General features: G+C 33.8%; 1 protein-coding gene across 14 annotated transcripts in view; it reads left to right on the plus strand.

Annotated features, from left to right (window-relative positions):
- The window catches only part of CCDC171 (coiled-coil domain containing 171), a 545,371-nt gene that overhangs the window by 239,380 nt on the left and 278,257 nt on the right, over nucleotides 1–27,734 (plus strand). For all 14 annotated transcript variants that reach the window (XM_074394865.1, XM_074394866.1, XM_074394867.1 and 11 more), the window contains one exon: nucleotides 10,612–10,743. In XM_074394865.1, the coding sequence (XP_074250966.1) occupies nucleotides 10,612–10,743 (132 nt within the window). The remainder of the gene's footprint in view (nucleotides 1–10,611; nucleotides 10,744–27,734) is intronic.

Consider the following 27,734-nt stretch of genomic DNA (forward strand, 5'->3'; position numbering starts at 1 on the left):
AACCACCACCTTTTTTTCTCTGTGGGTCTAGCATATGTTGGGTCACATCAATACTCAAACACAGGTGAGACAAAAGCCAATCCTTTAGATAGAACTCAGAAGAGTGGGACATTGGATGCACAGTCCAATTCCTTCCCTTCTTATAGAGAGTTGGGAGCTGAGAGTTACCTCCTCATAATATGGTGCTGTGCTGGGAGTGGGGATTACGATTAGAGAGTGTCTTCAGCTTTCCCAGTGGTTTCAATGTGACTGATTTTTTCTTGTTGCTCAGGTTGCAGGAACCTTTCAGCTACTTTCTGGAATTTTCATAAAGGGAATAGATATGTGCTATGGAATCAGTGTGTCCAGTGGGGAAGGAAAGTCCAGGGCGTCCTATTCCACCACCTGGCTGCTGTCATTTTCCTTCTTTTCTGAGGACATTTTTGTCACAAATATTATTGTTGGTTGACAGTGTTTTTTTTGTTTGTTTTTTTTAACTACCCTCACCTCACCACCTCCAAATTTTCACTTCTTTCACTTTTCATATACATTTTCAATTTTGGAAGACATTGCTCTAGTGGTTTCTTTTAGTTCCTTGTACATGATTTCTTATAAATACATGTATATTAAAAATAACTGATTTAAAGTAATTGTATGGTAAGGTCAATGTTTAGGCTTCCTCAAGGACAGTTTCTATTCATTTCTGTTTTTATTGAAAATGAGCCATACTTTCTTTTTTCTTGGCATACATAATTTTTTGTTGTTGTTGAAAAGAGCCTCTCCAAATGTGCTTAAGTATTTACATTGTGTGAGGTAAAGAGAAAATAGAACAATTATATTAAAATAATTTAAGGATAGAATAATGCCTAGATGGGTAGATAATGTCTGGATTATTTAGGATTAGGTATGATAAAAATAAGTATTTACTAGTTACTAACCAAGTGCCTAATAGACTGATATCTCTCAGTTTACTGCAGCTAAGAGTAAAAGTGAGAAAACTTAGGTAAAATTGAAATGTGAAGAAGAATCTAATAATATTTTTGTAGTCACATTTGTTGTTGAATGAGTAGAATGGCTGCATTCTTGAGGCTTCTGACATAGCATGAGTCCTATAAGTTTGGAAAGATTAACTAAAATGTTTCCTATGTATGGACATAATATACAGGCTTTAAAAGTACCAAAGAATATTCATTGAGAAGTGTTAGATGCTTTTTTCATAAATCATCTAAAAGACAAAACAGGAAATGACAATCCAGAAATCATAAAAACTCCATAATAAGACCTTGCATCTATAAATCCTTTAAATTTATTGGACTGAAATGACACTGAAACAATAATTAGGAAGCCACAGGAGTTTTTGCTGACATCTTTTTGGATTTGTTTCTTCAGAAAAGTTATTTAAAACCTTGAACCCATCATGAAACACCACATTTATAATAATTAAATTCTACAAATGCATTTTTAGGCATATAATGTTCCAGAAACTGTAATAGACTCTGGGGAGACAATATATATTGTGTGTATGTGTGTGTGTATAAAGTTGACCCTTGAACAACATGGGTTTGAATTGTGTGGGTCCACTTATACGTGGATATTCTTCCAACTCTGGTATCCATGAGACAGCAAGACCAACTCCTCTTCCTTCTCCTTCTCAGCCTATTCATCATGAAGATTATGAAGATGAAGACTTTTATGATGATCCACTTCCACTTAATGAATAGTAATTATATTTTCTCTTCCATATGATTTTCTTAACATTTTCTTTTTTCTAGATTACTTTATTGAAAGAATACAGTATATAGTACACATAACACAAAGTATGTGTTAATCAACTGTTTCTGTTATCAGTAAGGTTTCCGATAGTAGACTATTTAGTTAAATTTTGGGGGAGTCAAAAGTTAAATATGGATTTTCAACTCTGTGGGGGTTGGCATTCCTAACCCCCATGTTGTTTGGGGTTCAAGAGTGTGTGTGTGTGTCACAGTTCTCATATGGGGCATACTTAGAAAACTCACAGATTGCCTGGAGGTTTCTTAGAAGAAAACTAATGCATGGGTGGGGCCTAAAAATGTGAGGAAGATGGGAAAAGTATGCTAGCAAAGAGAGTAACATGAGCAACAAGTTCATGGAAGCATGAATGACTAGATATTTTCAGTTCAACATTAAATGCAAAAAAAATGCAAGAGGTGAAGCTCAATGAGGCACGTAGTAGCTAGGTTATGGAAGGACTTTTTGTCATGCTAAGAACCTTGGATCATATAGTGGAAGGAGTGGGGAGCAAACTAGAGTTTAAGCTAGGAGTTGGTATGGTTGGCTTTCCTTATAAAATTTGAGCTCCAGAGAGCAGGTTTGCAAACTGGGTATAGTGAGTAATAAAAGTGGTTTTAAGAGCCACAAGTCTGAATAGACAGTTCTATAGGAAGCTGTATCATTAGGCTAGATTGGGGCTGAGAAGGCTTGAACCAGAAGAGAGATAGCAGGTGGTGTCGGAAGAAAGTATGTGAAACTTATTCAGCAAAGTGGCATATGGTGATGAGAAAGAGCCTCCCCTGATGGGGTAAAGGTACCATTAAAGGATGCTGGAAATACAGAAAGCAGCCTTTTTGTTTAAAATATTTTTATTTTTATTAAGTAGGGAGAAGGGAGACAATGATGAGTTTTGTTTTGGAAATACTGAATTTAAGGTAGTGTGGAATAATCAGCAGGATGTGTGAGTCTGAAACTCAAGGGAAAAGTCAGGGCTGAAGATAAAGGTTTGAGATTGATTAACATAATATTCTGGCAAAGAAAGAAGGCAGTATAGCAATTGACAGGAGAAACAAGACATTATAGATAAATGGGAGGCTAGAAAATGCATTTTGAGAGATTAATTATGCTACTAGAGTTTGAAGTCCTTGAGGGATGGAGTTCTGTCTCCTTAATTTTTATATTCTCAGCATCTATCACTGTGCCTGGTACCCAGTAGGCACTTAATGAATGTTGGTGGAATGAGTCAAACTTTACCTCCGTATAGTCTTTACAGATAACTATAGCCATCTCTAGATTCTAATGGAAGTTTTGCTGATCTTGTCACCTGCTTTGTTTATTTGATTGCTAAAAATAGCATCTGTATTTCACTTTGCCTAATCAAGACCTAGAGGAGGAAGCCTAAATTCAGTTATCAGAATATCTCTAGGAAGGAGGTGTGCTAGCAATGAATTTGCAGGTAATGTAATGACTAGTTTGGTTCCTATGAGATAGAAAGATGATTACTTCTATTCTTAGAGTGGATCGTGGAATGGAATAGTGTCAAACAGGATATGATAGATGAAGACACTGTATAACCAAATCTTTAAATATAATTTTATAATTTTACATTACCAATGATTAACCAGAATAAATAACAATATACAGTTATTTTTGATTTTTAGTTTTCAGTGCATTTATAAGGAGTACAAAGAATAATTTTTAATTTATGAAACTGACAGTATTTTAAAAGTTGAAACTTGATCCCGTGGCTTGTCAATGACTCCCTAAATGTTACTTATGATCTTTGAACTCTTCTCTATTCTCAGTCTCTTGATCTTGGTTCCTGAAGATCAGCTGTGCAGGACACACAGGTGTTAACGCAGCTGGCTTCCTGATGACATCCCTGTCCATATAGCTGTCTTGTGTGTCATTATGCATATTGTTCAGTGTCATTCTGACCTAGCCAAGCTAAAAATGATACTCCAGCTCAAGAGGGATTTAAAAACCTTGACAAACTAAAGATAAGGCACTACAGAATATCATGTACATTTGCTTAGCAGTTTTTAGCTTAACTGCATCTAAATAGCTAATTTCAGCATGTATCTGTCTTTATCCTTTAAAATGATTTATGTTTGGAAAGAAAATATATCTGTGTGGAAGACTGTTAACAATTCTAAAGTGTGTTTTTTTTGTTTGTTTAAATAGCTCAAGGTCAAGGCACTCTGTTTATGAGGTGCATTCTATAGTATACAGCCTATGCCACTGATTTATCATGCTATCTAGTGCCTTTATAAGATGTCCATGATTAAATTACCCCATTTTCCAGCTTGATAATTTGATTTGAATAGTCAGTTTTTAGATCTGTAATTGGGATGTAGCCAGATTGATAATTTGATTCAAGAGGTCCATTTTTTTATTTCTATAATTGGGATGTAACCGTAATGTGTGGTGTGGCTGTGGTGGTGGCTTTTGCCCTCTTTTTTGGTGACAGCAACTGGCAGTCATCAGAGAGTTCTGGCTTTGCTCCAGAGTTGTAGGTTAAGTTAAATAACCTGCCAGCAAAAGAGGGCTAGTTGCTTACCTCCCACTTTTCAAATTACGAGTTTCTATGCTTGCTGCAGTGCCAATGGAATGCCTGCTTCTGCTGAGAGAGTGTCAAGGTCTCTTTTCAGTAGGTGTGGAGCGCAGTGGGAACTGTTGCTTGTATCCTGGACGTTGTGGTTTGGGGATCCTCCCTTACGACATTGTGATCATTGCTACACAGGTAACTTGTTTCTTAGTGTAATAATGTGTGCATATGTGTGTACATTGCATATGTGTGTGTGTGAGTCAGAGACAGAGACAGAGAGAGAGAGAGAGAGAGAGAGAGAGAGAGAGAGAGAGAGAGAGAAACAGGATATGAATGAATGAGAATGCCCACAGGTTCAAGGAAACTATTAAGGAAAATAAAGATGTTTAATATTTATTAATTATCAAAAAACTACTTTTATGAAACAAACATGGTTACTAAGATTGCTGCACAATAGATATAAAGAAAAAAATAGGTGGAAGTACCAAAATCTTAAGTAACTTATTCAACTATTAGTGGTTCATATATTGATATTAAAATGCATTATTATGTGGCACTAAGAGCACTAGACTTAGTATTCTTATATTAGAGATGGCAATGACTGTTTCACAAGGTAGGTAGCAGAATCAAATGATGTAGTGTGGAGAGTACAGTTGTCCCTTTGTTTCCTTGGGGGATTGGTTCCCAGGCCTTCAGTGGATACCAAAATTGATATTTAAGTTCCTGATATAAAATGGTGTAATATCTGCATATAATCTATATACATCCTTCTGTACACTTTAAATTATCTCTAGATTTATTTATAATACCTAATACAATGTAAGTGCTATCTAAATAATTGTTATACTGTATTGTTTGGGAAATACTGAAAAGGAAAAAAGTTTGTACATGTTCAGGACAGATGCAGCTTAAAAAAAATACAGTTCATCGTTGCATCCATGGATGTGGAACCCAAAGATATGGAGGGCCAACTGAACTTAGAAAAGTATGAAGTCCTTTTGGAGGTACTAATTATATTATTACTAATGGAAATAGTGTTGTTATCTCTCTGTCCATCTGATTAATTAAATAGTTAAAGAAAAGGTTAAAGAAGGAGGAAAGTATCCATTTAGATATAACTATCCTATCCCTGAATATCATTCTCATTTCATTGACACACTTTGATCCTTCCTCCTATCACTGAGCATATTATCAGTCTTGTAACTGTCTAATTTCATATATATATGTATAATTTCCTCTTTTTATACATTGTAGAATTCATGAGTTTAGAATGATATTCTTGTCTGATCATAATTCCTAAGAGTCTCTGAAAGCATAGTGTTTTTTTGCTACTGTATATTACAGAGTATATGGTTAACTCTGGCTAGTTCCCTTCTCTTTGTATTTACAAAAGACTGTCCAGTATGCTTCTTCTACTTGTTTAACCAGAATTTATGTTAATTAGGTTTTAGGATAAGTGGTCAGTTGTTGTGACTGGGAAAGTTAGCTGTGGTCAGGAAAGTTAGGACCAGTCAAGTTGTGTACTAGACTGTATAAAACTTGAAAATATATCAGGAGATGGTAAACTAATTTCTGGAAGAATTGCAGAAAGGAACCAGAAAGTGTCTTTGAGATGGCACCCTGTATTGGTGCCACCTCAATATAAGCTTGCCTCACTAGAAATTGTAGATTCTCTCGTGAGAGGTAGTCATTTAAAAAAATCTTTATAAATGATAAAAATATTATCTTTCTTCTGTATCTCCTGAGGAGAGGATGACCATTTTTTTCTGTAAAGGCTAGATAGTAAATATCTCAGGCTTGGTGAACCATTATGGTCTTTGTCTCAACTACTCAACTCTGTCATTGTAACAGGAAAGCAGCCATGGACAATAGGTAAATGAATAGGTATAGTTCTAATAAAACTTTATTTATAATAACAGACAGTGGGCTGGATTTGGTTCCCAGGCTGTAGTGTGCTGACTGTACGCCGCTCTCTGGTGCCTAGGTTGAAAAATGGTGATGCAGGCTGTTCTAGTGCATAGGATGAAAAATAAAAGGAAGAAGGGGAAGCAGTAAATAATTAGTGGAAATGGAAGGAAGTACAAGGGAGGGAGTAGGACAAAGGGGGGCAAGAAAATGGAGGCAAAGTGCAACATGAACACAGGATGATGAGAATGGAGATTATAAGAAATATTGTAGAGGTCTGTTTTCATACTGGAATATATTTGGTAAAAAGGTTTAGTTTGAAGCACTGGAGGCCATAATAGATTAGAGCAAATAAAACTTAAGCAGATTAAAAGTATGACACAAAACCCCAATATCAGTTGCCGTTCCTAGGCATTCAGAATTCAGACAATGTATGCATCTTCTTACATGTTTTTAAGTCTACCTCAGTTTTTACGTATACCTTGACATCTTCTGGCTTGGTATCCTTATTGGTAAAAATACAGCTAAGCTAGTAAATCATTTCATGAGTTTTTTTAAAATTGGAAGATAGAGTCAGAGGGATTTATAGCTGTGCATGATAAAAGATGGAAGGAGGTGAGCAATTTTTCTAAAACTGACTAATTTAATTTCATAGTTGATGCCTAGCACAAATAGCTTTTTTATAAAATTTGTTTTGGTAGGAGCATAACAATTAGAAAACAGATTGTTTACTTGTAAGTAAAGGCTAATCAGAGAAATAGGAATAGTACAGTACAGATCTTGTGGATCACTTAAATCTAGAACTAATTTGTAATGAAATATATTTTAAAGGGATATTTATCTTGAAATAAATATATTTCATGGTACTGTTTTGACTTTTTAGAAGGTTTCATTTATTTTTCTTCTCTTGCTTTTTATGATATATCTATTAGAAATGTCTCTTTTCTGAAAGTATGTAATAAGAAAGGGAGTAAGTAAACTGTTCTTTCTAAAAATCAAAATTTTGGAATAGAAGTAATATAGATTTTAAATATTCTTTTAAAATACGATATTGCATGATTTTAAAGAATGTTATAGAAGGTATAACATTTAATAATGAGATTTATATTGGGAAATTCTGTGAAAAAATTATATGTTAAAAATGAGCTTGTTGGCATTCTGAAGAAGAAAAACATTGTATACATGTATCAGTTGCATGTATAAATAAATGAGAATAAAGAGGTATAGAATCTTAATTATATGATGAATAATGTGTTATAAAGTTTGACTTTTGAAATTATAATTTATTTGAAATTATAATTTAATCAACAGGCAGGTGACTGCTGGTTGTTTTATTCCTAATTCATACTAAACTCTGTACTTGAAAAGATAAACTTACTTTCCCTTTTAGGAAAAAAATAATTTTACTGTTCTAATATTACTTCCAAACCTTTTTAACAGTAAATAATTTGCTTTAGATCCTCATTCTTGAAAATAATAATTTTTTATCTAATAGGCTGTATTTTCTAAAGAAATTCCACATTATCTCTCTTTTAATACATTAGTTACTTTGTTCTCAGCTTGCCTATTCTGTCCTTTTCATGAACAAATTTAATGGAACAAGGTGAGAGTTCTTTTTTACTGTTCTGTGTAGAATCTCCCTGTTCACAACTTGAAATTCAGACGTGCCTTCCTGCATTCTTTCTGAACAGTCTCTTCCTTCTACCCTTTATTTTTCCTGTTCCTTACCGTCTTTATTTTCTTCTCCTTTGCTGCGTGATTGTATTTTTGCTTATCCTAGTGTCACTGTTTTATATTCTTTCAATATGATGCTTTCACTCCCTTTACTCATTTAAATAATTTATAGATAATTCTTTTACTTTTCTAAAAACCTTTCCTAGAAATATTTGAGAATATTTTAGATATCTACTCTCAAAGTTTCAGTTTAATTTAAAAGTGGAAAAAACTTAAAATTTTAGTAGAAGTATTTGTGATATTGCATCTATTTTATATCATCGATCTCTCACTCTTAAAGGCACGCACTGTCAACATTCAGACGATAATTCGTAATTAAATGAAAGTATTAAAGCATGCATATTATTAAAATGATTATGATGTTCGTCATTAGGCATAGCAAAAATAGTTGCATTTTGCAAGTTTTAAAAATTCAATATAAAGAATTGTTTAATTTGGCAAATTAAGTAATGTTATACCAAAAATATTGAAATGACAGTATATCAGTTTTAAATACAAGATGCCACAGCTTAGCATTGCTCATAATGTTTGTTTAGAGAATATAAAATGTGGCCTACTGTTCACTGTATTTCAAGCTTCATGGATGAAGTATGGTGCCTAATACTAATCAGGTTAAAGGACCTTCAGTGCTCGAATTGTGTTGTGGATCATACCTACATTGCTTATGGTTTTTTTTCCCCCTCTCTTTGCCCGTATTAGCAATCTGCTTTTGTACTTTGACATCCAGGATTTCCCTAGTGAATTTTGTCACAGAAAAAAGAGAATCATCAATATCGCAGTTAAACTTGACTTTCAAAGCTAATAGTATCTCATTTGGGGGCTCAAATTTAATAAATTTTCTTTGATTCTGGGTGAGTTTTTAAACATCAAACAATGAATTGGCCAGGGTGCAGTAAAATATTTAGATCTATTGACTATGGTTCAGAAGGGTAGAAGGCAAAACACTAGTGGTTTGATGTTGATAAATTCTCAGAACCTTAATCCACATTAATGTTTTCTTTTATCTGAGTGCACATTGGTGACAAAAAAAGCAAGAGAAGGTATTAATACATGTAAAATACAAAACCTAAAACAAATTTATTTGTAGAATGTGATTTATTTTGTTATGCTAAGTAAGTTTAACAGCATTCTTATCCTGATTGACGACTCTAGAGAATGTTTGTTGCAGATAAATATACATTCTGGATTGGGACTCCAGCATGCATGTGTTACTCACATCATTATAAAAATTGTATCATAGTGTATGTTTTATAGCATACACTTTGACATCTTCTTATTGACGGAAAGTCTTCAGATCAACTTGGGACATATAAGGATTTTTATACCCATAGATTAGCATGAACAGTTAAAGATGTCATATGTTTGTGTGTGTTTTCTGGCTTAAAGAAACTCAATAGGATGTGATAGTTTTGTGAAATGTGTATATATCTTAAGTAGCTAATTAATAGAATAAAAATAACTCAAACAGTTTTACAGTCTGCCCGAGTAGAATAGAAAAATGAGGGAGAAATTTTCTATCTTATATTTTTGCCAAGTTACATTTGAAGTTGCTTGGATAAAACTAGAGATATAAGTGTATTTAATGAATATTTATAGTTATCCTTGTTATTAACCTTTACTACCTCATAAAAAACTTTTTGTTATGTGGCATTAAGCTAATTGTATAATATTTGTTAAATATATGGTAGCAAATAGATAAATTTTTAAAACCTATTCAAGTATAATGAAAGTTAGAAAATATGCCATGTATTGAAAACTCCTATTATTAAACTGTATGACTGAAACGAGAGCTTACTGATTTTAAATGCAAACTAAACTGTGGGATTCTTAAGGCTTTTACTAAGTTTGGAAATTAAAAACCATAATGTCTTTTTTGAATGTTTCCATTTATATGATATAAGGAATATTTTCTAATTTGTCCAGAAGGTGGCAGTGTGATATCAACTGCATGTGATTCCATGCTGAGTAGAGAATGGTTGTTTTCTCCCATATCAGTGATGTGTTTGTATTGTTGCCTTTACGAATACTTAAAATAGAGTACAAATACTACTGATTTTATCTGTTGTTTTGTTTAGAAATTGTGTTGCTGTGTTGATTTATATGTATTTAATCATTAAAATGCAAGTTAAATAAAATCCTGCAATTCTAGAAGAGTAAAAAGGGCAAACAAACCTTTTACTTGTGTATTTTTAAGTCTCCTTTTGTGTTGAGTATATTTGTTTTAATTCTAGGGTACATATTATTGAAGTTTTCTTTTCAAAGACTAGTCCCTAATAATTATGTTGTCCAATATATATCAGTTCATATCAGTTAAACATAACATGTTACTAAGCAGGTGATAATGATTAGGAGATTACTGTTGTTTTTGACTTTGTGAATGTTTGTTCTTCCCTTTTTCTTTTTAGGATGGAACTGTGAAAAAATAATTCAAAACCTCTTGATCAGAAGAGCTCCAGTGACTCTTCTTCCCCTCCCTCATTTCAAGCAGGAGGATGCTTTTTCTTCTTAGCATTCTCCCCCAGCACTCTGAATTAGAGATTTATTTGCAACGAAAAATCAATTAGTCCTAAATTTATTCATGGATTTCAGGTCCAGCGATCAATGCAAGTCCACTCAGTGGGCTCAAGGGGACCCAGTTCATCCCAGTTAATGTGTCTGAAGGGGAATTACCATTGATGCTGTTTTTTTCCCTTTAGGTCAGAGATCAGATCTCGCTGTCATGGTCTGCGGCAAGTAGGAATGACTTCACCCTGCAGCTACCCAAACTGCACCTGGAGACCTTTGCAATGGAGGGGCTGAAGGGCGGGCCAGAGGTGGTAGCATGCCAGGTTAGAGTCTAAATAACATTGTTTGCTACTGAGACATATAGAAAAATAAATTGCACTAACCGGAGAGAATGAAAGCCTCAAAGTATTGTGAATAATTTAAAGGAGATGCAAATAAATGCGTCTTCATTTTTCTTCTATCATGTAGCAATACACTTTACAAAATATTTTTTTCTTTAAAGCCTAGAACTAGCCTATTAAAACAATCCAGAAAAGTGTTTTTAACAAGGAAAAATGTGTTTTATGGCAAAGTACAGTATTAAAAGAAAATACATTCCTGTCAGCAGATGACAAGATACTAGGCTGTTATTTCTTTAAGTAAGTCTCAGTTTGTTGAGAAATAAGTCACTTTATTGTTTGAAATTAAGTCACTTTAGGGAAAAAATAATAAAATAAATCACTTTAGATGTAAACATCAAGAGAGATACCTGAAATTTCTCAATATTAATTCCAAAATATATCCAACCTTTTTAATGAAGTAATTTAATTTCAGCCAAACTAAAACTTACCTGTATTTTCTATTGAAGAGTAATTTACCCTTTAGTATTTAGTTTTAATGACCATTGTAATATGTGAAAACTGGGTCATTTCATTTATAAAACTTAAAATACCAAATTATAAGACCTCAGATAACTTTAAAGTACACTAATAAACTTATTTTTAGAAACATTCAAATATTTTCAGGTGCTGTGGGTATCCTTCTATTTCATGTCACTATTGTATTAATACTATTGTGATCATTTTTTTCCTTGAGGTTATTTTTCTTAATCTGACAAAATGAAATTCAATGTGCCCAAAACCTTCATTACAAAAAGAAAACTATCAACATTATGTAAATTATAGGAAGTCTGATATTTCAAAAGAGATTGTTCTTATTCAAGTACTCTATTTCTTCATGTATGTGTAAGGAGAAATATCTCTTAAAACTTAGTGTGTCTTTCACATGTTGAGATTTAAAATAATCTTTTTCATTCTTTAGTTTATGACCCTGTGGAATTTTAATTTTGTAGGAAATTAATGTCAGTTCCTGTGGAGCTATGTTAATTTTTTATATGTTCCATATTCTAATTTAATTTGTTATTAGTACCAAATTAATGCTCTACAAGGAAAAAAAAATACTCATTGCTTCTTTCATTAGATTGTCCAATATATCTAAAATATATATAATTATAAAACTACGCATAAAATATTTTTATTTTTTGTTATATTGTAGAATGCTGTACCATTATTTAGGATAAGATTTAAAACGTATATTTAAAATTTGATTATCAGTATTTATGAATACAATATGATTTGAAATTTTTCTAGTGGTTGTAAAATAATCCTTCACTTGGCTATTTCAATTCAGAATCTCATAAGTCTTAATATTTGTCATAATTTACAAATAAGGACTTCCTCAAAACTGGATCTTGGTAGTTTGGAAAGAGACTGATTCCCAAAAACGCCCTTTTTGGGGGTGGTTATATCAACAGCAAGAACGAAATGTAGAGACCCATAGTTTAAACTATTGTCTTTTTCAGGTTCTAATAAAAATTGTTACTTACATTCCCACTGGGATAAGTTCCATTGACATGCTGTGATACATCCTGTAGTTTATTAGTGTACATCATAGTTAGAATATTAGGAGACATTTGTGATAATAATAGTACCTACAATTTCAGCGAACACTTAACTATGTACCAGGTACCATACTTAGCTCTTTGAATATATCATCTTATTTAATTCTCACAATGAGCCTGTCAAATAGTTGGCATTATCTCCGTTTTACACTTAAAACAACCACCACCCCCCACAGCAAACACAACAGGTAACTGCTCAGTTCAACAGCAAGGAAAGGGCAGATCCAAGAGCCTGGATTTAAGTCTAATAGAATTTGACTGCTAAGCTGATAAATCTGATACTTAAAAACGTAGATACATATGTTAGATGGTAAGAGTAAAACCTTAGATATCTATAATAGAATTTTTCTTCTATTTATAAAAAATTATACATCTATATATGATATAGATCATAGCTTATGCTGTGTTATAGACCAATTATACCCTAATAGTGTGAAACTCTGATTTCACCTTTTTTTTGCAGTATGAAAATATGTGCATTTATGCTAAGTGTGGCTACTTACTTGGGAATTCAGTAGTTGTTTAACTTTGTACTCCACTCTGTACTGATGAAGTGGACTATTCAGAGTTCTTAACCTTTGATTATGAAGAGAGGATCACTCAGCAGGGTGTGGTAGTATATGAACCATTTGCCCATCTTACTCAGGTATCATTTATAAAAGCAGAAGCTGAAGTTTTCTGTCTTTTTCAATGGGGGCAAACTTTATAATAGGTATAATCCTGAATAGAAGGAGACCAGTGAACACTATTATTGAGTGAAGAGGATGAGTAGATTACTATATTCTCTGAACCCAGAAGAGCACATGACTGATGCTTTTCTATGGAGGAAGATTCAGTTCAATTTGTTTCTGAGATCTGCTACCTTTTCCCACCAATTTCCTTAGCTGAAAAAAAAAAGTAATGCTACTGATCTCTGAGGCTTGCAGTAGGATTGAATGCAGCAATGCATGTGAAGGGGAGTACAGTGCCTAGCCTAGAAAAAGCAGGCACTGCAGGGTGGCTGTTATTATTGTAGCCATTATAAGGCCCTTGTAAAGATGAAGTAAGCAACAGTAGATTGCTTGCATTATTTTTAAGGCATATGTTTTATTTTGAGGAATCATTGTTTAAGATCTTTTTTTCTGTGTCTTTCCATTTAGTTTCTTCACCTTTCTCTGTTTCTTCAAAACTTTAAATAATTTTGATCAAGCACAGGCTTCCATAGCTTTGTATTTACTTTTCCATGGCATGTGATGTTCCAGCGAGGCCTCGTCTCCAGTGAAACCTTTTGTTTAAGTTCCTATAGCAAATTTAAACCTACGTAGTACTTTTATCTTCCAAATAACAGCAAATAGGCTTTCATTACAATATTGAAAAGAATAAAAACACCCATATTAGACCAATTAGCTTTAAATGAAAAGTCCAGTATAATGTGAATGCAGAGAACTTTGTAATAAAAAAGATTCTACTTATATTTTATAAAGATAATACCTATTATTTATTATCTTATACTCTGAATTATATTTTTTTCAGTAATTATGATATGTATTATTGGTAGTAACTGGCAGATATTACCATTTTGATTCAGTAGTAAATAATAAATAATTAAACGAACAGTAACAACATTTGTTGAGTACTTACCCTGGTTCAGTTACTGTGCTAGGCTTCATTCAATAAATGGTACTGGGACGACTGGCTAAACATATGCGAAGATTGAAATTGGACCCTTTCCTTACATCATATACAAAAATCAATCCAAGATGGATAAAATACTTAAATGTAAAACCTAAAACTGTAAAAACCCTGGAGGATGACGTAGGCCATACCATTCTGGACATAGGAACCAGCAAAGATTTCATGATGAAGACTCCAAAAGCAATTGCAACAAAGACAAAAAATGACAAATGTGATCTAATTAAACTTAAGAGCTTCTACACATCAAAAGAAACTATCAACAGAGTAAACAGGCAACCTATAGAATGGGAAAAAATATTGCAAACTATACATCTGATGAAGGTTTAATGTCTAGCATCTATAAGGAACTTAAACAAATTCACAAGAAGAAGCCAACCCCATTAAAAAGTGGCACAAGATATGAACACATACTTTTTAAAAGAAGACATACATGCAAGTTAACAGGCATATGAAAAATAAAGCTCAACAACGTTGTTTATCATTAGAGAAATGCAAATCAAAACCACAGTGAGATACCATCTCCCACCAGTCAGAATGGCTATTATTAGAAAGTCAAAAAAAAGCAGATGCTGATGAGGTTGTGGAGAAAAGGGAACACTTAAACACCGTTGGTGGGATTGTAAATTAGTTCAGCCATAGTGGAAAGCAGTGTGGCAAGTCCTCAAAGAGCTGAAAACAGAACTACCATTTGACCCAGCACTCCCATTACTGAGTATGTACCCAAAGGAATACAAATTGTTCTACCATAAAGACACATGCAGGCATATGTTCACTGTAGCACTATTCACAATAGCAAAACGTGGAATCAAAATGTCCATCCATGGTTGACTGGAACGTGGTACATATACACCATGTAATACTATGCAACCATAAAAAGACCGAGATCATGCTTTCTGTGGGAACATGGATAAAACTGGAGACCATCATCCTTAGCGAACTAATGCAGGAACAGAAAGCCAAATACCACCTGTTCTTATAAGTGGGACCTAAATGATGAGAACACATGGACACATAGAGGAAAACAACTGAGGCCTTGAGGGTGGAGGGTAGAGGAAAAAGGAGAGGATCAGAAAAAGATCACTATTGAAAACTAGGCTTAGTACCTGGTGACAAAGTAATCTGTACAGCAAACCCTTATGACATGAGTTTACCTACATAACAAATCCTAGATTTGGGTTCTAACTTGAATGTGAATATAAGACTTAGTGAATTTGCTGCTTTTTTGGTTGTTGACAGTAAGAAGAGTTTACTACTTGGCAGTTGAAATTTTAGAATACTACTTTAAAGATTTCATATTGCACAAGGAGAACTAAAGTTTCTTCAAAATTTCCTTAGTAGAGTTCTAAGCAATGCTAAACAAAACAAAATATTACAAGAAATGAGATGCTAAGGTGCACTTAGCATCTAAAGAGAAAAGAAGAACTTATTTTCTCTTTTTGTTTCTTTTCTCTTAAAAACTTTGCTGCATAATAGATATACATGGTTTTAGGGTACATGCAATAATTTAATATGTTAATATAATTTGTAAAGCTCAAATCAGTGTGAGTGGGATATAGATCCATCACCTTAAATATTTGTCTTTTCTTTATATTAGAACCATTCAAAGTCTTCTAGCTATTTAAAAATATACAATAGATTGTTGTAAACTGTAGTTACCCTACTGATCTAACACTAAGTCTTATTACTTCCATCACACCATGTATTTGTACCCACTAATCAACTTCTCTTCATCTCTTCCCCATTACCCTTGCTGGACTCTGGTAATCACCAATCTATGTATCTTCATGAGAGTCACTTTTTTAGCTACAACATATGAGTGAGAACATGCAATATTTTTCGTTCTGTGCTTGGCTTATTTCACTTAACAACCTGAAGTTCTATCTATGTTGTTGTAAATGATAGAATTTCATTCCTATCACTTTATTCCTATGGATACATATAATTCATTGTGTATATTGGTATTACATTTTCTTTATTCATTTATTAATGGCACTTAGGTTGGTTCCACATATTGGCTGTTGTGAATAATGCTGTAGTAAAAATGGGAGTACAGATGCCGTTTTATGTATTTATTTCTTTTGTATATATACCCAGTGGTGGAGTTACTATTTTTAGTTTCTATTTTTAGTTTTTTGAGGAAACTCCATACTGTTCTCCATAGTGCCATACTAATTTACATTTTCTCTAATAGTGTGCAAGGATTCTCCTTTCTCCATATTTTTACCAGCATCTATTATTGCCTGTCTTTTTAATATAAGTTTTAACTGGGTTGAGGTGATATAGCTCATTGTAGTTTTGACTTGCATTTCTGTGATGGTTAATGATGTTGAGTATTTTTTTTTCCTATACCTGTTTGCCATTTGTATGTCTTCTTTTGAGAAATATCTATTTAGATCTTTTGCCCACTTTTAAAATTGTTTATTTATTTATTTTTTTTGCTATGGAGTTGTTTGAGTTCCTTGCATATTCTGGTTATTAATCCCTTGCCAGATGGATAATTTGCAAGTGTATTCTCCCATTCTGTGGGTTGTTTCTTTATGTTGTTGATTGCTTCCTTTGCTTTGCAGAAACCTTTTAACTTGATATAATCCCATTTTTCTATTTTTGGCTTGGTTGCCTGTGTTTTCAAAGTCTTACACAAAAAATCTTCGCCCAGACCAATGTCCTGGAGTGTTTCTCCAATGTTTAGAAAAACTTATTTTAAGGGTTTGTTGCAAAGTGAGATAACAATAATGATCTTAGTTTTAATTCAATATCAATATAAATAGCATTTAAATGTTGATTATAGGCATTGTGAGTTATGCCTTGTCATCTTCAATCTATATCTTCTCCTAAGATTTTAGTGTTCGATGACTAGGAAAACTGCTAGATAATTAGCTTTGCATGTCAGCTATTACTAGAGCAGTTTTGGTATTATCCCGTAAGTCTTTTCACTATCGTTTTCTCCCATTATTCCTCCTTCCCTTTCTGTGCCTGATGTTTGATTTCTAGGTTTCTTGTTTGTTTGTTTGTTTGATGGTGGTGGAGAGGTGAATGCATCAGATTTTTAGGACACAATCTTGAGAGTGAAAATATAAAATTTTGCTCTTTTTGTTTAGATACTTTATCAGCCCGTAAAATCCTCCCTCCCTCTCTTCCTTCCTTCCTCCCTTTGTCCCTTCCTCCCTTCCTGCCTTGTGATAGGATCTTTCTCTACTGCCCACACTAGGGTACAGTAGTGTGATCATAGCTGACTGTAGTCTCGAATGCCAGGGTCAAGCAATCTTCCTGCCTCAGCCTGCTGAATAGCTAGGACCACAGGTGTGCACCACCATGCCTACCTAATATATTAAATTTTTGTAGATAATATTTTATTTTTTATTTATTCATTATTTTTTGTAGAAGCACAGTCTTTCTGTGCTGCCCAGACTAGTCTGAAACCTCTGGTCTCAAGCTATCCTCCTGTCTCAGCCTCCCAAAGTGTTGGGATTACAGGCATTAGCCACCATGCCTGGCTCTTATATTTTATTTTAAAAGATTTATTGCAATAAGGTATTTTCTGTATATTTGTTATTAAAACATAGTCTTGCATACTAAGGTAGTGCCTTCTACCTATCAGCTGCTTCTGAAAGGTAGAAGGAGTTCTATAAACTTTTCTTTTTAATATTGGCAGATGAGATATCTTACATCTTGCATCCTGGGTTATATTTCAGACCAGTGGATTTGTTTCTTGTTTTTTTTTCTCATTGAGATTTTTATCTCTTACTACCTTTTGAAAAGGTCAAGATGACATATGAGGGCAAGTAATTGCATCCATATAAAGCTTCTGCCACAATTTTAAAGAATCTTATAACTTTGTACTCCTTAATTCAGCTTAATGTATTTATAAATTATATACCTTGCTGTGATGATCCCGTATCACTGATCTGAACTGAGACTAAGTAAAGTCTGGTAGAACTTCTTATAAATTCATTTTTCTAGTTTTGTTGTTTATTATTAATACTTTTCTTAAAAGGAAAGAATAATTACGAAGGAAATAAAATCATGGCAGAATCAATATTACAGAAGGTTGAAGCGGTTATGCAACTTTGCTAGAAAGTAGTAGAACTGGCAGTAAAGCAGATGAAATCCTTCCCCCTGTAGACACAAATTACATAGGTAGCAGGGATTCTCATTATTTTATACAATTGTTATCTTTTTTGTATGTGTGGAATACAACATTGTTCTTTCTTGTGAAGGATGAGTATGTATTATCATTCTTGTGGCTCTGAAAGTGCTACTGGAGTTCTATCCTAGAATCGCTATTTTCTGTGATCCTTTGACCCTGAATTCTTCCAGCATGTCAGTTCCCTCATCAGTAAAATGGGGATGATCATACCCGGTCTGGTGCATCTTGGGGTGATTATGAGGATTCTATAACATGTATGAAAGAACTTGGAAAATTAAACAGCATTAATAAATATATTTGAAATAATTTTTCTTTAAATATTTGACACATAAACATTCCTTGGTCCTGTATATATAGATTGCTTAGTTTTCAATTTCAGGTTGATATTTTTACCCCTTTCAAAGATATTTTACCCCTTTCAAAGATATTTTTACCCCTTTCAAAGATAAGCAAGTAAATCAATATGCAAATTGGCAATCATAAGTCTGTGCAATCTACTGTATGTTATTAAGTTTGCTAGAAAATCATGCTGATTAGAATGGGAATTACTTTCTTAATAGGATAGTATTTGGAAAAGTTAAAATAATTTTATTTTCTGGGGAAGGAGTCAGCATGGTAGTATTAGGAAAAGCCTATATGGAGAGTCAGAATGCCTGGATTGAAGTCCTGGCCCTGTAATTTAACCACCTTGGTAAGTCACTCAACAGCACCAAGCCACCGTTTCCTCATCTGTAAAAGGTGACAGTGAAGCCCGTCTTGCTTTTGCTCACAGGATTGTCAGAAGATCAGATGAGATAATATGTATGTGGAGGTGATTTTTATGTTAGAAAATGCTATGTTAATAAAAGCTAAGTTGGACTCAACTATAAAAGGCCTAAGGTCAGGAACATAAGTATATTGAGAAATGTTTTAGTGTTTTGACTTTTGGAGGTTTTTGATTGATGACCTATTCAACATGTGCCTTAGAAAAAATGAAATGTTCAACAACTTTATTGTTTCCTCCCAGTTAAGTATACAGCCATTGCTAAGACCCAGGTGGTAAATTCATGCCATATACTACTATTTAAATAATCATATAAAGTAATGCAAACATTACTACTGTTTCCATATTTTAAACCATTTTGTCACCTTTATTTACACCATTTGTTTTTGGGATGATTTCAAATTCTAACTCTGTGAACTGATGAGAGTATTTGCATTTATGTGAAATGTTTGAGATGCAATTAGTAAAAAACAAAAATGACAAAACATATCAAGGTACAGTACAGAATGTTTTTTGTTGTTTTTACAGCTTTCAGTTCTAAGTGGCCTTAAGTAGAAAAGCTGCTGAAATGATGTGAACATAATTTCTTTGTCATTAATATTAAGAGGCAAAAACTAAATCTAAATGATGCTTTGTCTTTTTGTTCAACGCCTATTTTTAAATATAACTCTAACTATTATATCTTTTAATACTTATTATTGAGAGACCGAAGCCTGTGAGCAGTTGAACTTTCAAGTACTACAACCAGACTTGCTATTCGTTTTAGCTACTTGGACAAAAAACATTGTTTGATGGACTGCCTAGGTGAAGACCTGGAAAAGGAAGGGTTATCCACAAATTGAGTGAGTTTATTATGGCTTAGTGATTTGCTGATTGATTTCATTTGCTGTCAGTTAAGGCTTTCTTAACGTCAGTTTTCTTTGCATAATGCCTTGAAATAAAGACTGATGAAGTTCTTCAAATTGATGCCGCTTATATAAACTGACCCTGATTTGCCCTATTCTGCATGACAATTTAAGTGACAGGAGTTAGAAGAAAATACAGCAATGAATATGCACCTTAAGGATTAAGGGAGATGCAGTAAATCATTCGGTCTAAAACTAGGTACAAAGATAATTTCTTGTAATAATTCCACAGATGTTTTACATTTGTTAAACAGACTATTAATATTCTCAAATATATGTTTTCATTATATATGTATGTATGAATTGAAGAAGAGAACTAAGAGTTATCCTAAGAGGGATTCTAATTCTTTTCCCTTTTATTTAAACTTGAAATTATCAAAATCGCAATTTAAAAAATATTTTATTTAGGATATCCACATGCAAAAGAATGAAATTGAACCTTTATCTTACAATGTGCACAAAAATCAACTCAAAATGGATTAAACAATGTTTAAAAAGACCTAATACCATAAAACTGCTAGACGAAACATAGGGAAAAAGCTCCTTAGATTGAGCTTGGCAATGACTTTTTCAATGTGATAACAAAAGCACAGGCAACAAAAGCAAATATAAACACATGGGACTACAGCAAATTAAGAAATTTCTGCCCAACAAAGCAAACAATTAACAAAATGGAAAGGTGACCTGTGGAATGGGAGAAAATATATATATAAACTGTATATGCAGTAAGGAGTTTAATATCCAAAATATATGAGGAACTTATACAACACAATAATCACCTTTTTAAAAAATGAGCAAAGAACCTAAAAAGACATTTTTCCGAAGGACACATGCAAATGGCCAATAAGTATATGAAAAGGTGTTCAACACCTGTAACCATCAGGGAAATGAAAATAAAAACTATAATGAAATATTACATCACAACTGTTAGGATGGCTATTACCAGAAAGTCAAAAGACAAGTGTTAGCAAGGATGTAGAGAAAAGGGAACCCTTGTGCACTATGTAAATTGTAAATTTAAATGTAAATTGGTGTAGTTATTATGGAAAACAGTATGGAATTTTCTCAGGAAATAAAAATAGGACTATCATATGAGTCAACAATCCTACTTCTGGGTATATATCTAAAGGAAATGAAACCATTGTCTTGAAGACCTTTCTGCACTACCATGTTCATTGTAGCATTATTCATAACAGCCAAGATACAGAAACAACCTAAGTGCCCTCTGATGGATGAATGGACAAAGAAAATGTTTACACGCACACACATGCACGCACGCGCACACACACACACACACACAGAGAGAGAGAGAGAGAGAGAGAGAGAGAGGAAAATTCAGCTTTAAAAAGCAAAGGAAATCCTGCAATATGCAACGACATATGTGAACATGGAGGACATTATGCTAAGTGAAATAAGTCAGACACGGAAAGACAAATACTGCGTGATTCCACTTATACATAGAATTAGAAAAATCTAACTCATAGAAAAAGAGTAGAAGGTGGTTACCTGAGGTTGAGGGTGGTTGGGAGAATGAGGAGATAATTGATCAAAGGGTAGAAACTTTCAGTTATAAGATTAATAATCTTGGGAGAGCATGGTACAGTGTTATATTTTATTTATATATATATATATATATATATATATATATATATATATATATATGTGTGTGTGTGTGTGTAAATACAATTGTTTTTTTCCCAGCTACTGAAACACTGTGATACTGCAAATAAACTATGGTCTTAGGAGAATTTCAAGGCACTCTTATTATTTATTCCTTTACAATTACAAAAAGTAAATTCATTTTTTTAGTTGAAAATCAGAAAGCACCTGGGAATCAGTGTCCTCAAAACAAACAAAATGGCTATTTATTAAATATGTGCAATTCTTTGTTTATTAATTATACCTCAGTAAACCTGTTTTAAAAAACTAAAATGGTAATAATATATATTTTTTTTCAGAGTGATACAGTTTAACATCAATGAATTTTGTTATAGAATAGAGATTATAGGGATTATTGAAAGAGATAATAACCCTGGCTGAAGCATGCAAATTCCCAAACCAATTTGCTGTATTACATGAGAATCAGAATGGAATCATGGTGATAAAAGGGCTGGCCCTTAATAAAGGCATAAAATGTTTTCTCTCTTTCTCTCTTTGCCAATTTGCTTTTCTTCAGGTATATTGAAAATTGTTCATATTAGATTTAAGTAAACCAAAAACAAGTACATCAAATTCTTATAATTCTAGCTAAATGTGTATTTAGCACCTCTGTTCAAATTAATGTAAAGAAACCAATTATGGATGTACTTTGCTGAAATTCATAAATAAAGCTAACAGTTTGATATGAAAAGAGGAAAGATAAGGTAGGCAACAATGTGTGGATATGTGTATGTATTTACTCTGAGTCAGTAGCTTAGATTAAGTGAGCTTTCTGAGGAGCTGTTTGTTTCGAGATAATTGACTGAGCAGTTTTTCTTTGGTAGTGAACCACTAGCTCTCAACCCTGCAAGCTATTTATTTCTATAACTTTTCTTTTCATACTAACACTACTCTTTAAGAAAATTTATATATTGAACCCCAAAAGTGAGAATTAGGATGTGTCTTTGGTCCATTGTCAGATCTGATCAAAGCAGTTGCATCTTTATAGGTCGATTATGGAACAGACATATGGGAAGTGCTGGTTATAATTTTGTTTAGTAAGCAAAAAGTATAAATCAAAAAGGGATAATTGAGATAGAAAATGCCCTTTATTAAGCCCCATATATCTTTTGAAGGGGTTAAATAGGCACTTCAAATATAATCCACATTATTAATGAAATTGAAAGGCTCACCAAAATGAACCATACCAATACTTTAGGTTCTTAATTTAATCAAGTGGAACAAGTATGTATGGAATTCCTGTTCTTTATCCAACCCTGTGCTTAATAGGTGACTGGATGAGATGACAGAGAATGAATGAGCATGCAGGGAGGACAAATTAAAAAGAAATAATCCCAGTGTTACCATTCGGAATTACAAGGGGAACAAAACAAGCACAATAGGGGAACCATTGAGTACCAGCATGTTTGCTGTGAGCCTTTGGGAAGTATGAAGATGGGAAAGGGCCTGAATAATCACTAACCTTGTTTTGGACCTTCTCCTCTTCCCCATCTTTTTCTTCTTAAGAAGAGGCATTTGGCTTTAATCTTAATTAGTGTTTTATCCACTGAGTTTCAGTGTGAAATTTTAAAATGTTTTATTTCTCCAACTTGAAAAATGTGAATCAGATATAGAATCATGTCTTCTGCAAACAAAGATAATTTGACTTCCTCCCTTTCTATTTTAATAGCCATTATATCTTTACCTTGCCTGATTGTTTTAGCCAGAACTTCCAATACTGGTATTGTTGAATAGGAGTGGTGAGAGAGGACAGCCTTGTCTTGTGCCATTTGTGAAGGGGAATGCTTCTAGTTTTTGCCATTCTGTATGGTATTGGCTGCGGGTTTGTTATATATGGCTCTTACTATTTTGAGGTATGTTCCTTCAATACCTAGTTTATTGAAGGCCTTTTCTGCATCTATTGAGATAATTAGGTGGTTTTTGTTTTTAGTTGTTGTTTATGTGATGGATCACATTTATTTATTTGTGTATGTTGAAGCAACCTTGCATCCTGGGGATAAGACCAACTTAATCTCAGTCCAAAGCTTCTTAAGCAACTTCAGCAAAGTGTTGGAATACAAAATCAGTGTGCAAAAATCACTAGCATTCCTATACACCAACAACAGGAAAGCCAAGAATCAAATCATGAATGAATTCCCATTCACAATTGCTATGATTGTGAATGGGAACAACAGCAACAACCACCACCACCACCACCTAGGAATACAGCTAGCAAAGGAAGTGAAGGACCTCTTCAAGAAGAGCTAGAAGCCACTGCCCAAAGAAGTCGGAAAGGACACAAACAAAAGGGAATAATATTCCATGCTCAAAGATAGGAAGAATCAATATTGTGAAAATGGCTTTACTGCCCAAAGTAATTTATAGATTTAATGCTATTCCCATTAAACTACCATTGACTTTCTTCACAGAAGTAGAAAAAACTATTGTAAAATTAATATGGAGCCAAAAACCAGCCTGAATAGCCAAGACAATCCTAAGAGAAAAGAGCAAAGCTTGAGGCATCATGCTGTCTGACTTCAAACTATATTACAAGGCTACAGTAACCAAAACAGCTTGGTACTTACACAAGCAGAAATACATAGACCAATGGAACAGAATAGATAATCCAAAAATAAAATTACACACCTACAACATCTGACTTTCACAAACCTGACAAAAACAAGCAATGGGGAAAGATTCCCTATTTAGTAAATGGTGCTGGAAGAACTGGCTAGCTATATGCAGAAAATGGAAACTAGACCCCTTCCTTACACCTTATACAAAAATTAACTCAAGATGGATTAAAGACTTAAATGTAAAACCCAAAACTATAAAAACTTTAGAAAAAAATTTAGGCAGTACCACTCAGGACATAGTCACGGGCACAGATTTCATGATGAAAACACCAAAAGCAATTGCAACCAAAGCAAAATTGATAAATCGGATCTAATTAAACTAAAGAGCTTCTGCACACCAAAAGACACTATCATCAGGGTAAACAGACAACCTACAGACTGGGAGAAAATTTCTGCAGTTTATTCATCTGACAAAGGTCTAATATCCAGAGTCTACAAGCAGCTTAAACAAATTTACAAGAAAAAAACAACCCCAACAAAAAGTGGGTAAAGAACATGAACAGACATTTCTCAAAAGAAGGTACATACAAGTGGTCAACAAACATATGAAAAAAGTCTCAACATCACTGATCATTAAAGAAATGCAAATCAAAACCACAAGGAGATACCATCTTGCACCAGTTAGAATGGCTATTATTAAAAAGTCAAAAACAACAAATGCTGACGAGGTTATGGAGAAAAAGGAACACTTTTGTACTTTTTGTGGGAGTGTAAATTAGTTCAGCCATTGTGGAAGACAGTGTGGTGATTCCTCAAAGACATAGAGGCAGAAATACCATCTAACCCAGTAACCCCATTACTGGGTATATACCAAAGATACATAAATAAATTATTCTGTTATAAAGATACGTGCACATGTATGTTCATTGCAGCACTATTCACAATAGTGAAGACATGAAGTCAACCCAAATGCCCATCGATGATAGGTTGGACAAAGAAAATGTGGTACATACACACCATGGAATATTGTACAGGCATAAAATAGAAGGAGATCATGTTCTTTGCAGGAACATGGATGGAGCTGGAAACCATTATCCTCAACGAACTAATGTACGAACAGAAAACCAAATACCGCATGTTCTTACTTATAAGTGGGAGCTGAATGGTGAGAACACATGGACACATGAAGAGGAACAACACATACGGGGGCCTGTTAGGGGCAAGTTGAGGGGGATGAGCATCAGGAAGAATAGCTAATGGATGCTGGGCTTAATACCTAGGTGCTGGTATGATCTGTGCAGCAAACCACCATGGCACATGTTTGCCTATGTAACCAACCTGCATATCCCGCACATGTACCCCTAAACTTAAAAGTAGGAAAAAAAAAAGAAAAAAGTGAATCAGAACTTGCCATTCCTCCCTTCTTATACAGCTTATTGGCTTCCCATCCCCTTTAAAATAAACTTTAAACTTCTCATTTGGTCTTGGGCTCTTCATGATTTGGGCCCTGCTACTCTCCAACTCCATCACCTTAACACTCTCTGTCTCATTCACTGAACTATAGTGACACTGACTTTTTTCCTGTAACTTGGAAGCAGCACACATATCCCCATTTTAGAGGCTTTGTGCTGGCTGGTCCCTTTACTTGGTATCCCTTTCTCTCAAATTTCTGCAAGGCTTACTTCTTCACTTCATTTATGTCTTTGCATAAATATCACCTCATAGAAGCTGTCTCTCCTTCCTAACTAAAATAACCTCCCTTCTCCCTTCATGCTTCATAGCCCTGACCTAATATTTTTGCTGTTATCTATTTCTCACCAAAATGTAAGAACCAGGAGGTCAGGGCTTTATCTTTGCCACTGTGTCTTCAGCACCTAGAACATAATAGGTACTCAATAATATTTGTTGAATATGTTAATGCATGAACTGGGATTTTCTTCCTTGTGGCCTTTTTGAGAGGCAGAATTGCATGCAAATTAAGGAAAAGAGTAGGAGGTTTGTAATCAACTGGACCTCTGATTTCCAGCCATGTCCCTTTTTAGCAATGTGCCCTTAAGTAAGTTATTTATGAACTCAGCCTTGGAACCTTTATATCTAAAATGTTGCTAAATAATTCCTATTTTTCAAGAACTGTGTAAAAAGTAAGGGATTATTCATGTTGTCACAGAAAACAGACTATATTCTATTTGCATATGCTTTATTTAGTATAGCCAGAGAGAGAATGGCCTTCTTTTGAGTGAGGAGCCTAACTACTCTGCACAGGTGTATCTATTACTTGCTAAGGGTTAGAGGAAGTCAAAATAACTGTGATCTCCAAGGAGTGTACTGTTAGATATCAAATATTCATGTGAATGTTTTCGCTTACCAGGGCAAGATGTCATGATTTTGACATCTGAGCAGAGGTAGACTCCCTGAATTCTAGCTGACACCATTCCAATTGAATCCAAATATTCGCCCATATACTCACATTGTACTCTGTCTTATCTATATGTCAGTAGACTCCAAAGACTCCAAAGTAGCTCTAATGATCTTCATTGTAAAACTCCCAATGATGTCAAGACAGAGTAGGTGCTGAAGAAATAACCATAATAATATATTTGTGTCTGTGATGGAGAGCTAAAGTCATGAAGTTAACCTTCTTCTTGGTTTTCTGTGGCCCACAATTAATTCTGTTTTAGTCACTAACCAAACTACTTAATCAGACCTTGTTTTGCAATACATTAATAAACCCAGTGGCAATTCTATACTTTACAAATATGACAAACATTTTGTAGGCTGCTTACATTTCTAAGTCCCTAAAGCAAGGCAATTTATTAGTATTGTTGTTATCATTAATCTAGTAGTATCTTCTGAGAAACTCATTCTTCTTTGACTTTTTCTAAGATTACTGTTGCCTTTTATGGTTTTCAGGTCCATATGCAATGGTTTTCAACAGAAACTTTTTTCATTCTTTGATTATTTTGTTGACCCCTTTTTCATATTTTTTGTAGGAAACCATGCCTTTTTTTTTCTATATGTCATTGTCCCTTTGTTCTTTCTTTACAATAAACTCTAGCATAGTAAGGGAAGTAATCACCATCAATCTAGAAGCTGCATTTGCCCTTACAATTGGCTTTGATTCAGTTCTGGTTGGAAGTAACATATTTGGAAAAGAATTGGTCTTGTTTTTGGCACATTTAAGTTGTATATGCCATGGTTGAGTGGAGGCCAGAAAAAAGTTTAGAGTCTAAACAAGATACAAAGAAAACATCATTTTTAAAAAGTCTGCTGCAAAAGTGTTTTTCAACTCTGCTGAATATAGTTTCCCGTGAGACTCCTTCTCATACCTGAAAAGCTATTATATTTACATCCTTCAAATATAGTGCCAGTAAAAACTTTGAGTGATGGGATAAGTCAAGTCCAGGGCCATTTCAAATGCGAGAAAAGGAAAATGAACTTGGATTCTCTTTTTCTTATATAAAATAACACCAACAAAACAGCTGAACTACATGCAGCATAACATCAAGTCAATTTACAATTTGTTTTCAGTTGTGCTTGACTAAGAAGGTTGTATATTTGCAACAAAATTGTTTCTAATGACTTCATGGATTACTATCCTTATCATTGTCACCATCATCACTAAAAAGTCTTTTAGTATCTGTATATACACTGCATTCAGTATCTAGTTCCATG

This window comes from Saimiri boliviensis, chromosome 2 (assembly GCF_048565385.1).
Source record: "Saimiri boliviensis isolate mSaiBol1 chromosome 2, mSaiBol1.pri, whole genome shotgun sequence".
NCBI lineage: Eukaryota > Metazoa > Chordata > Mammalia > Primates > Cebidae > Saimiri > Saimiri boliviensis.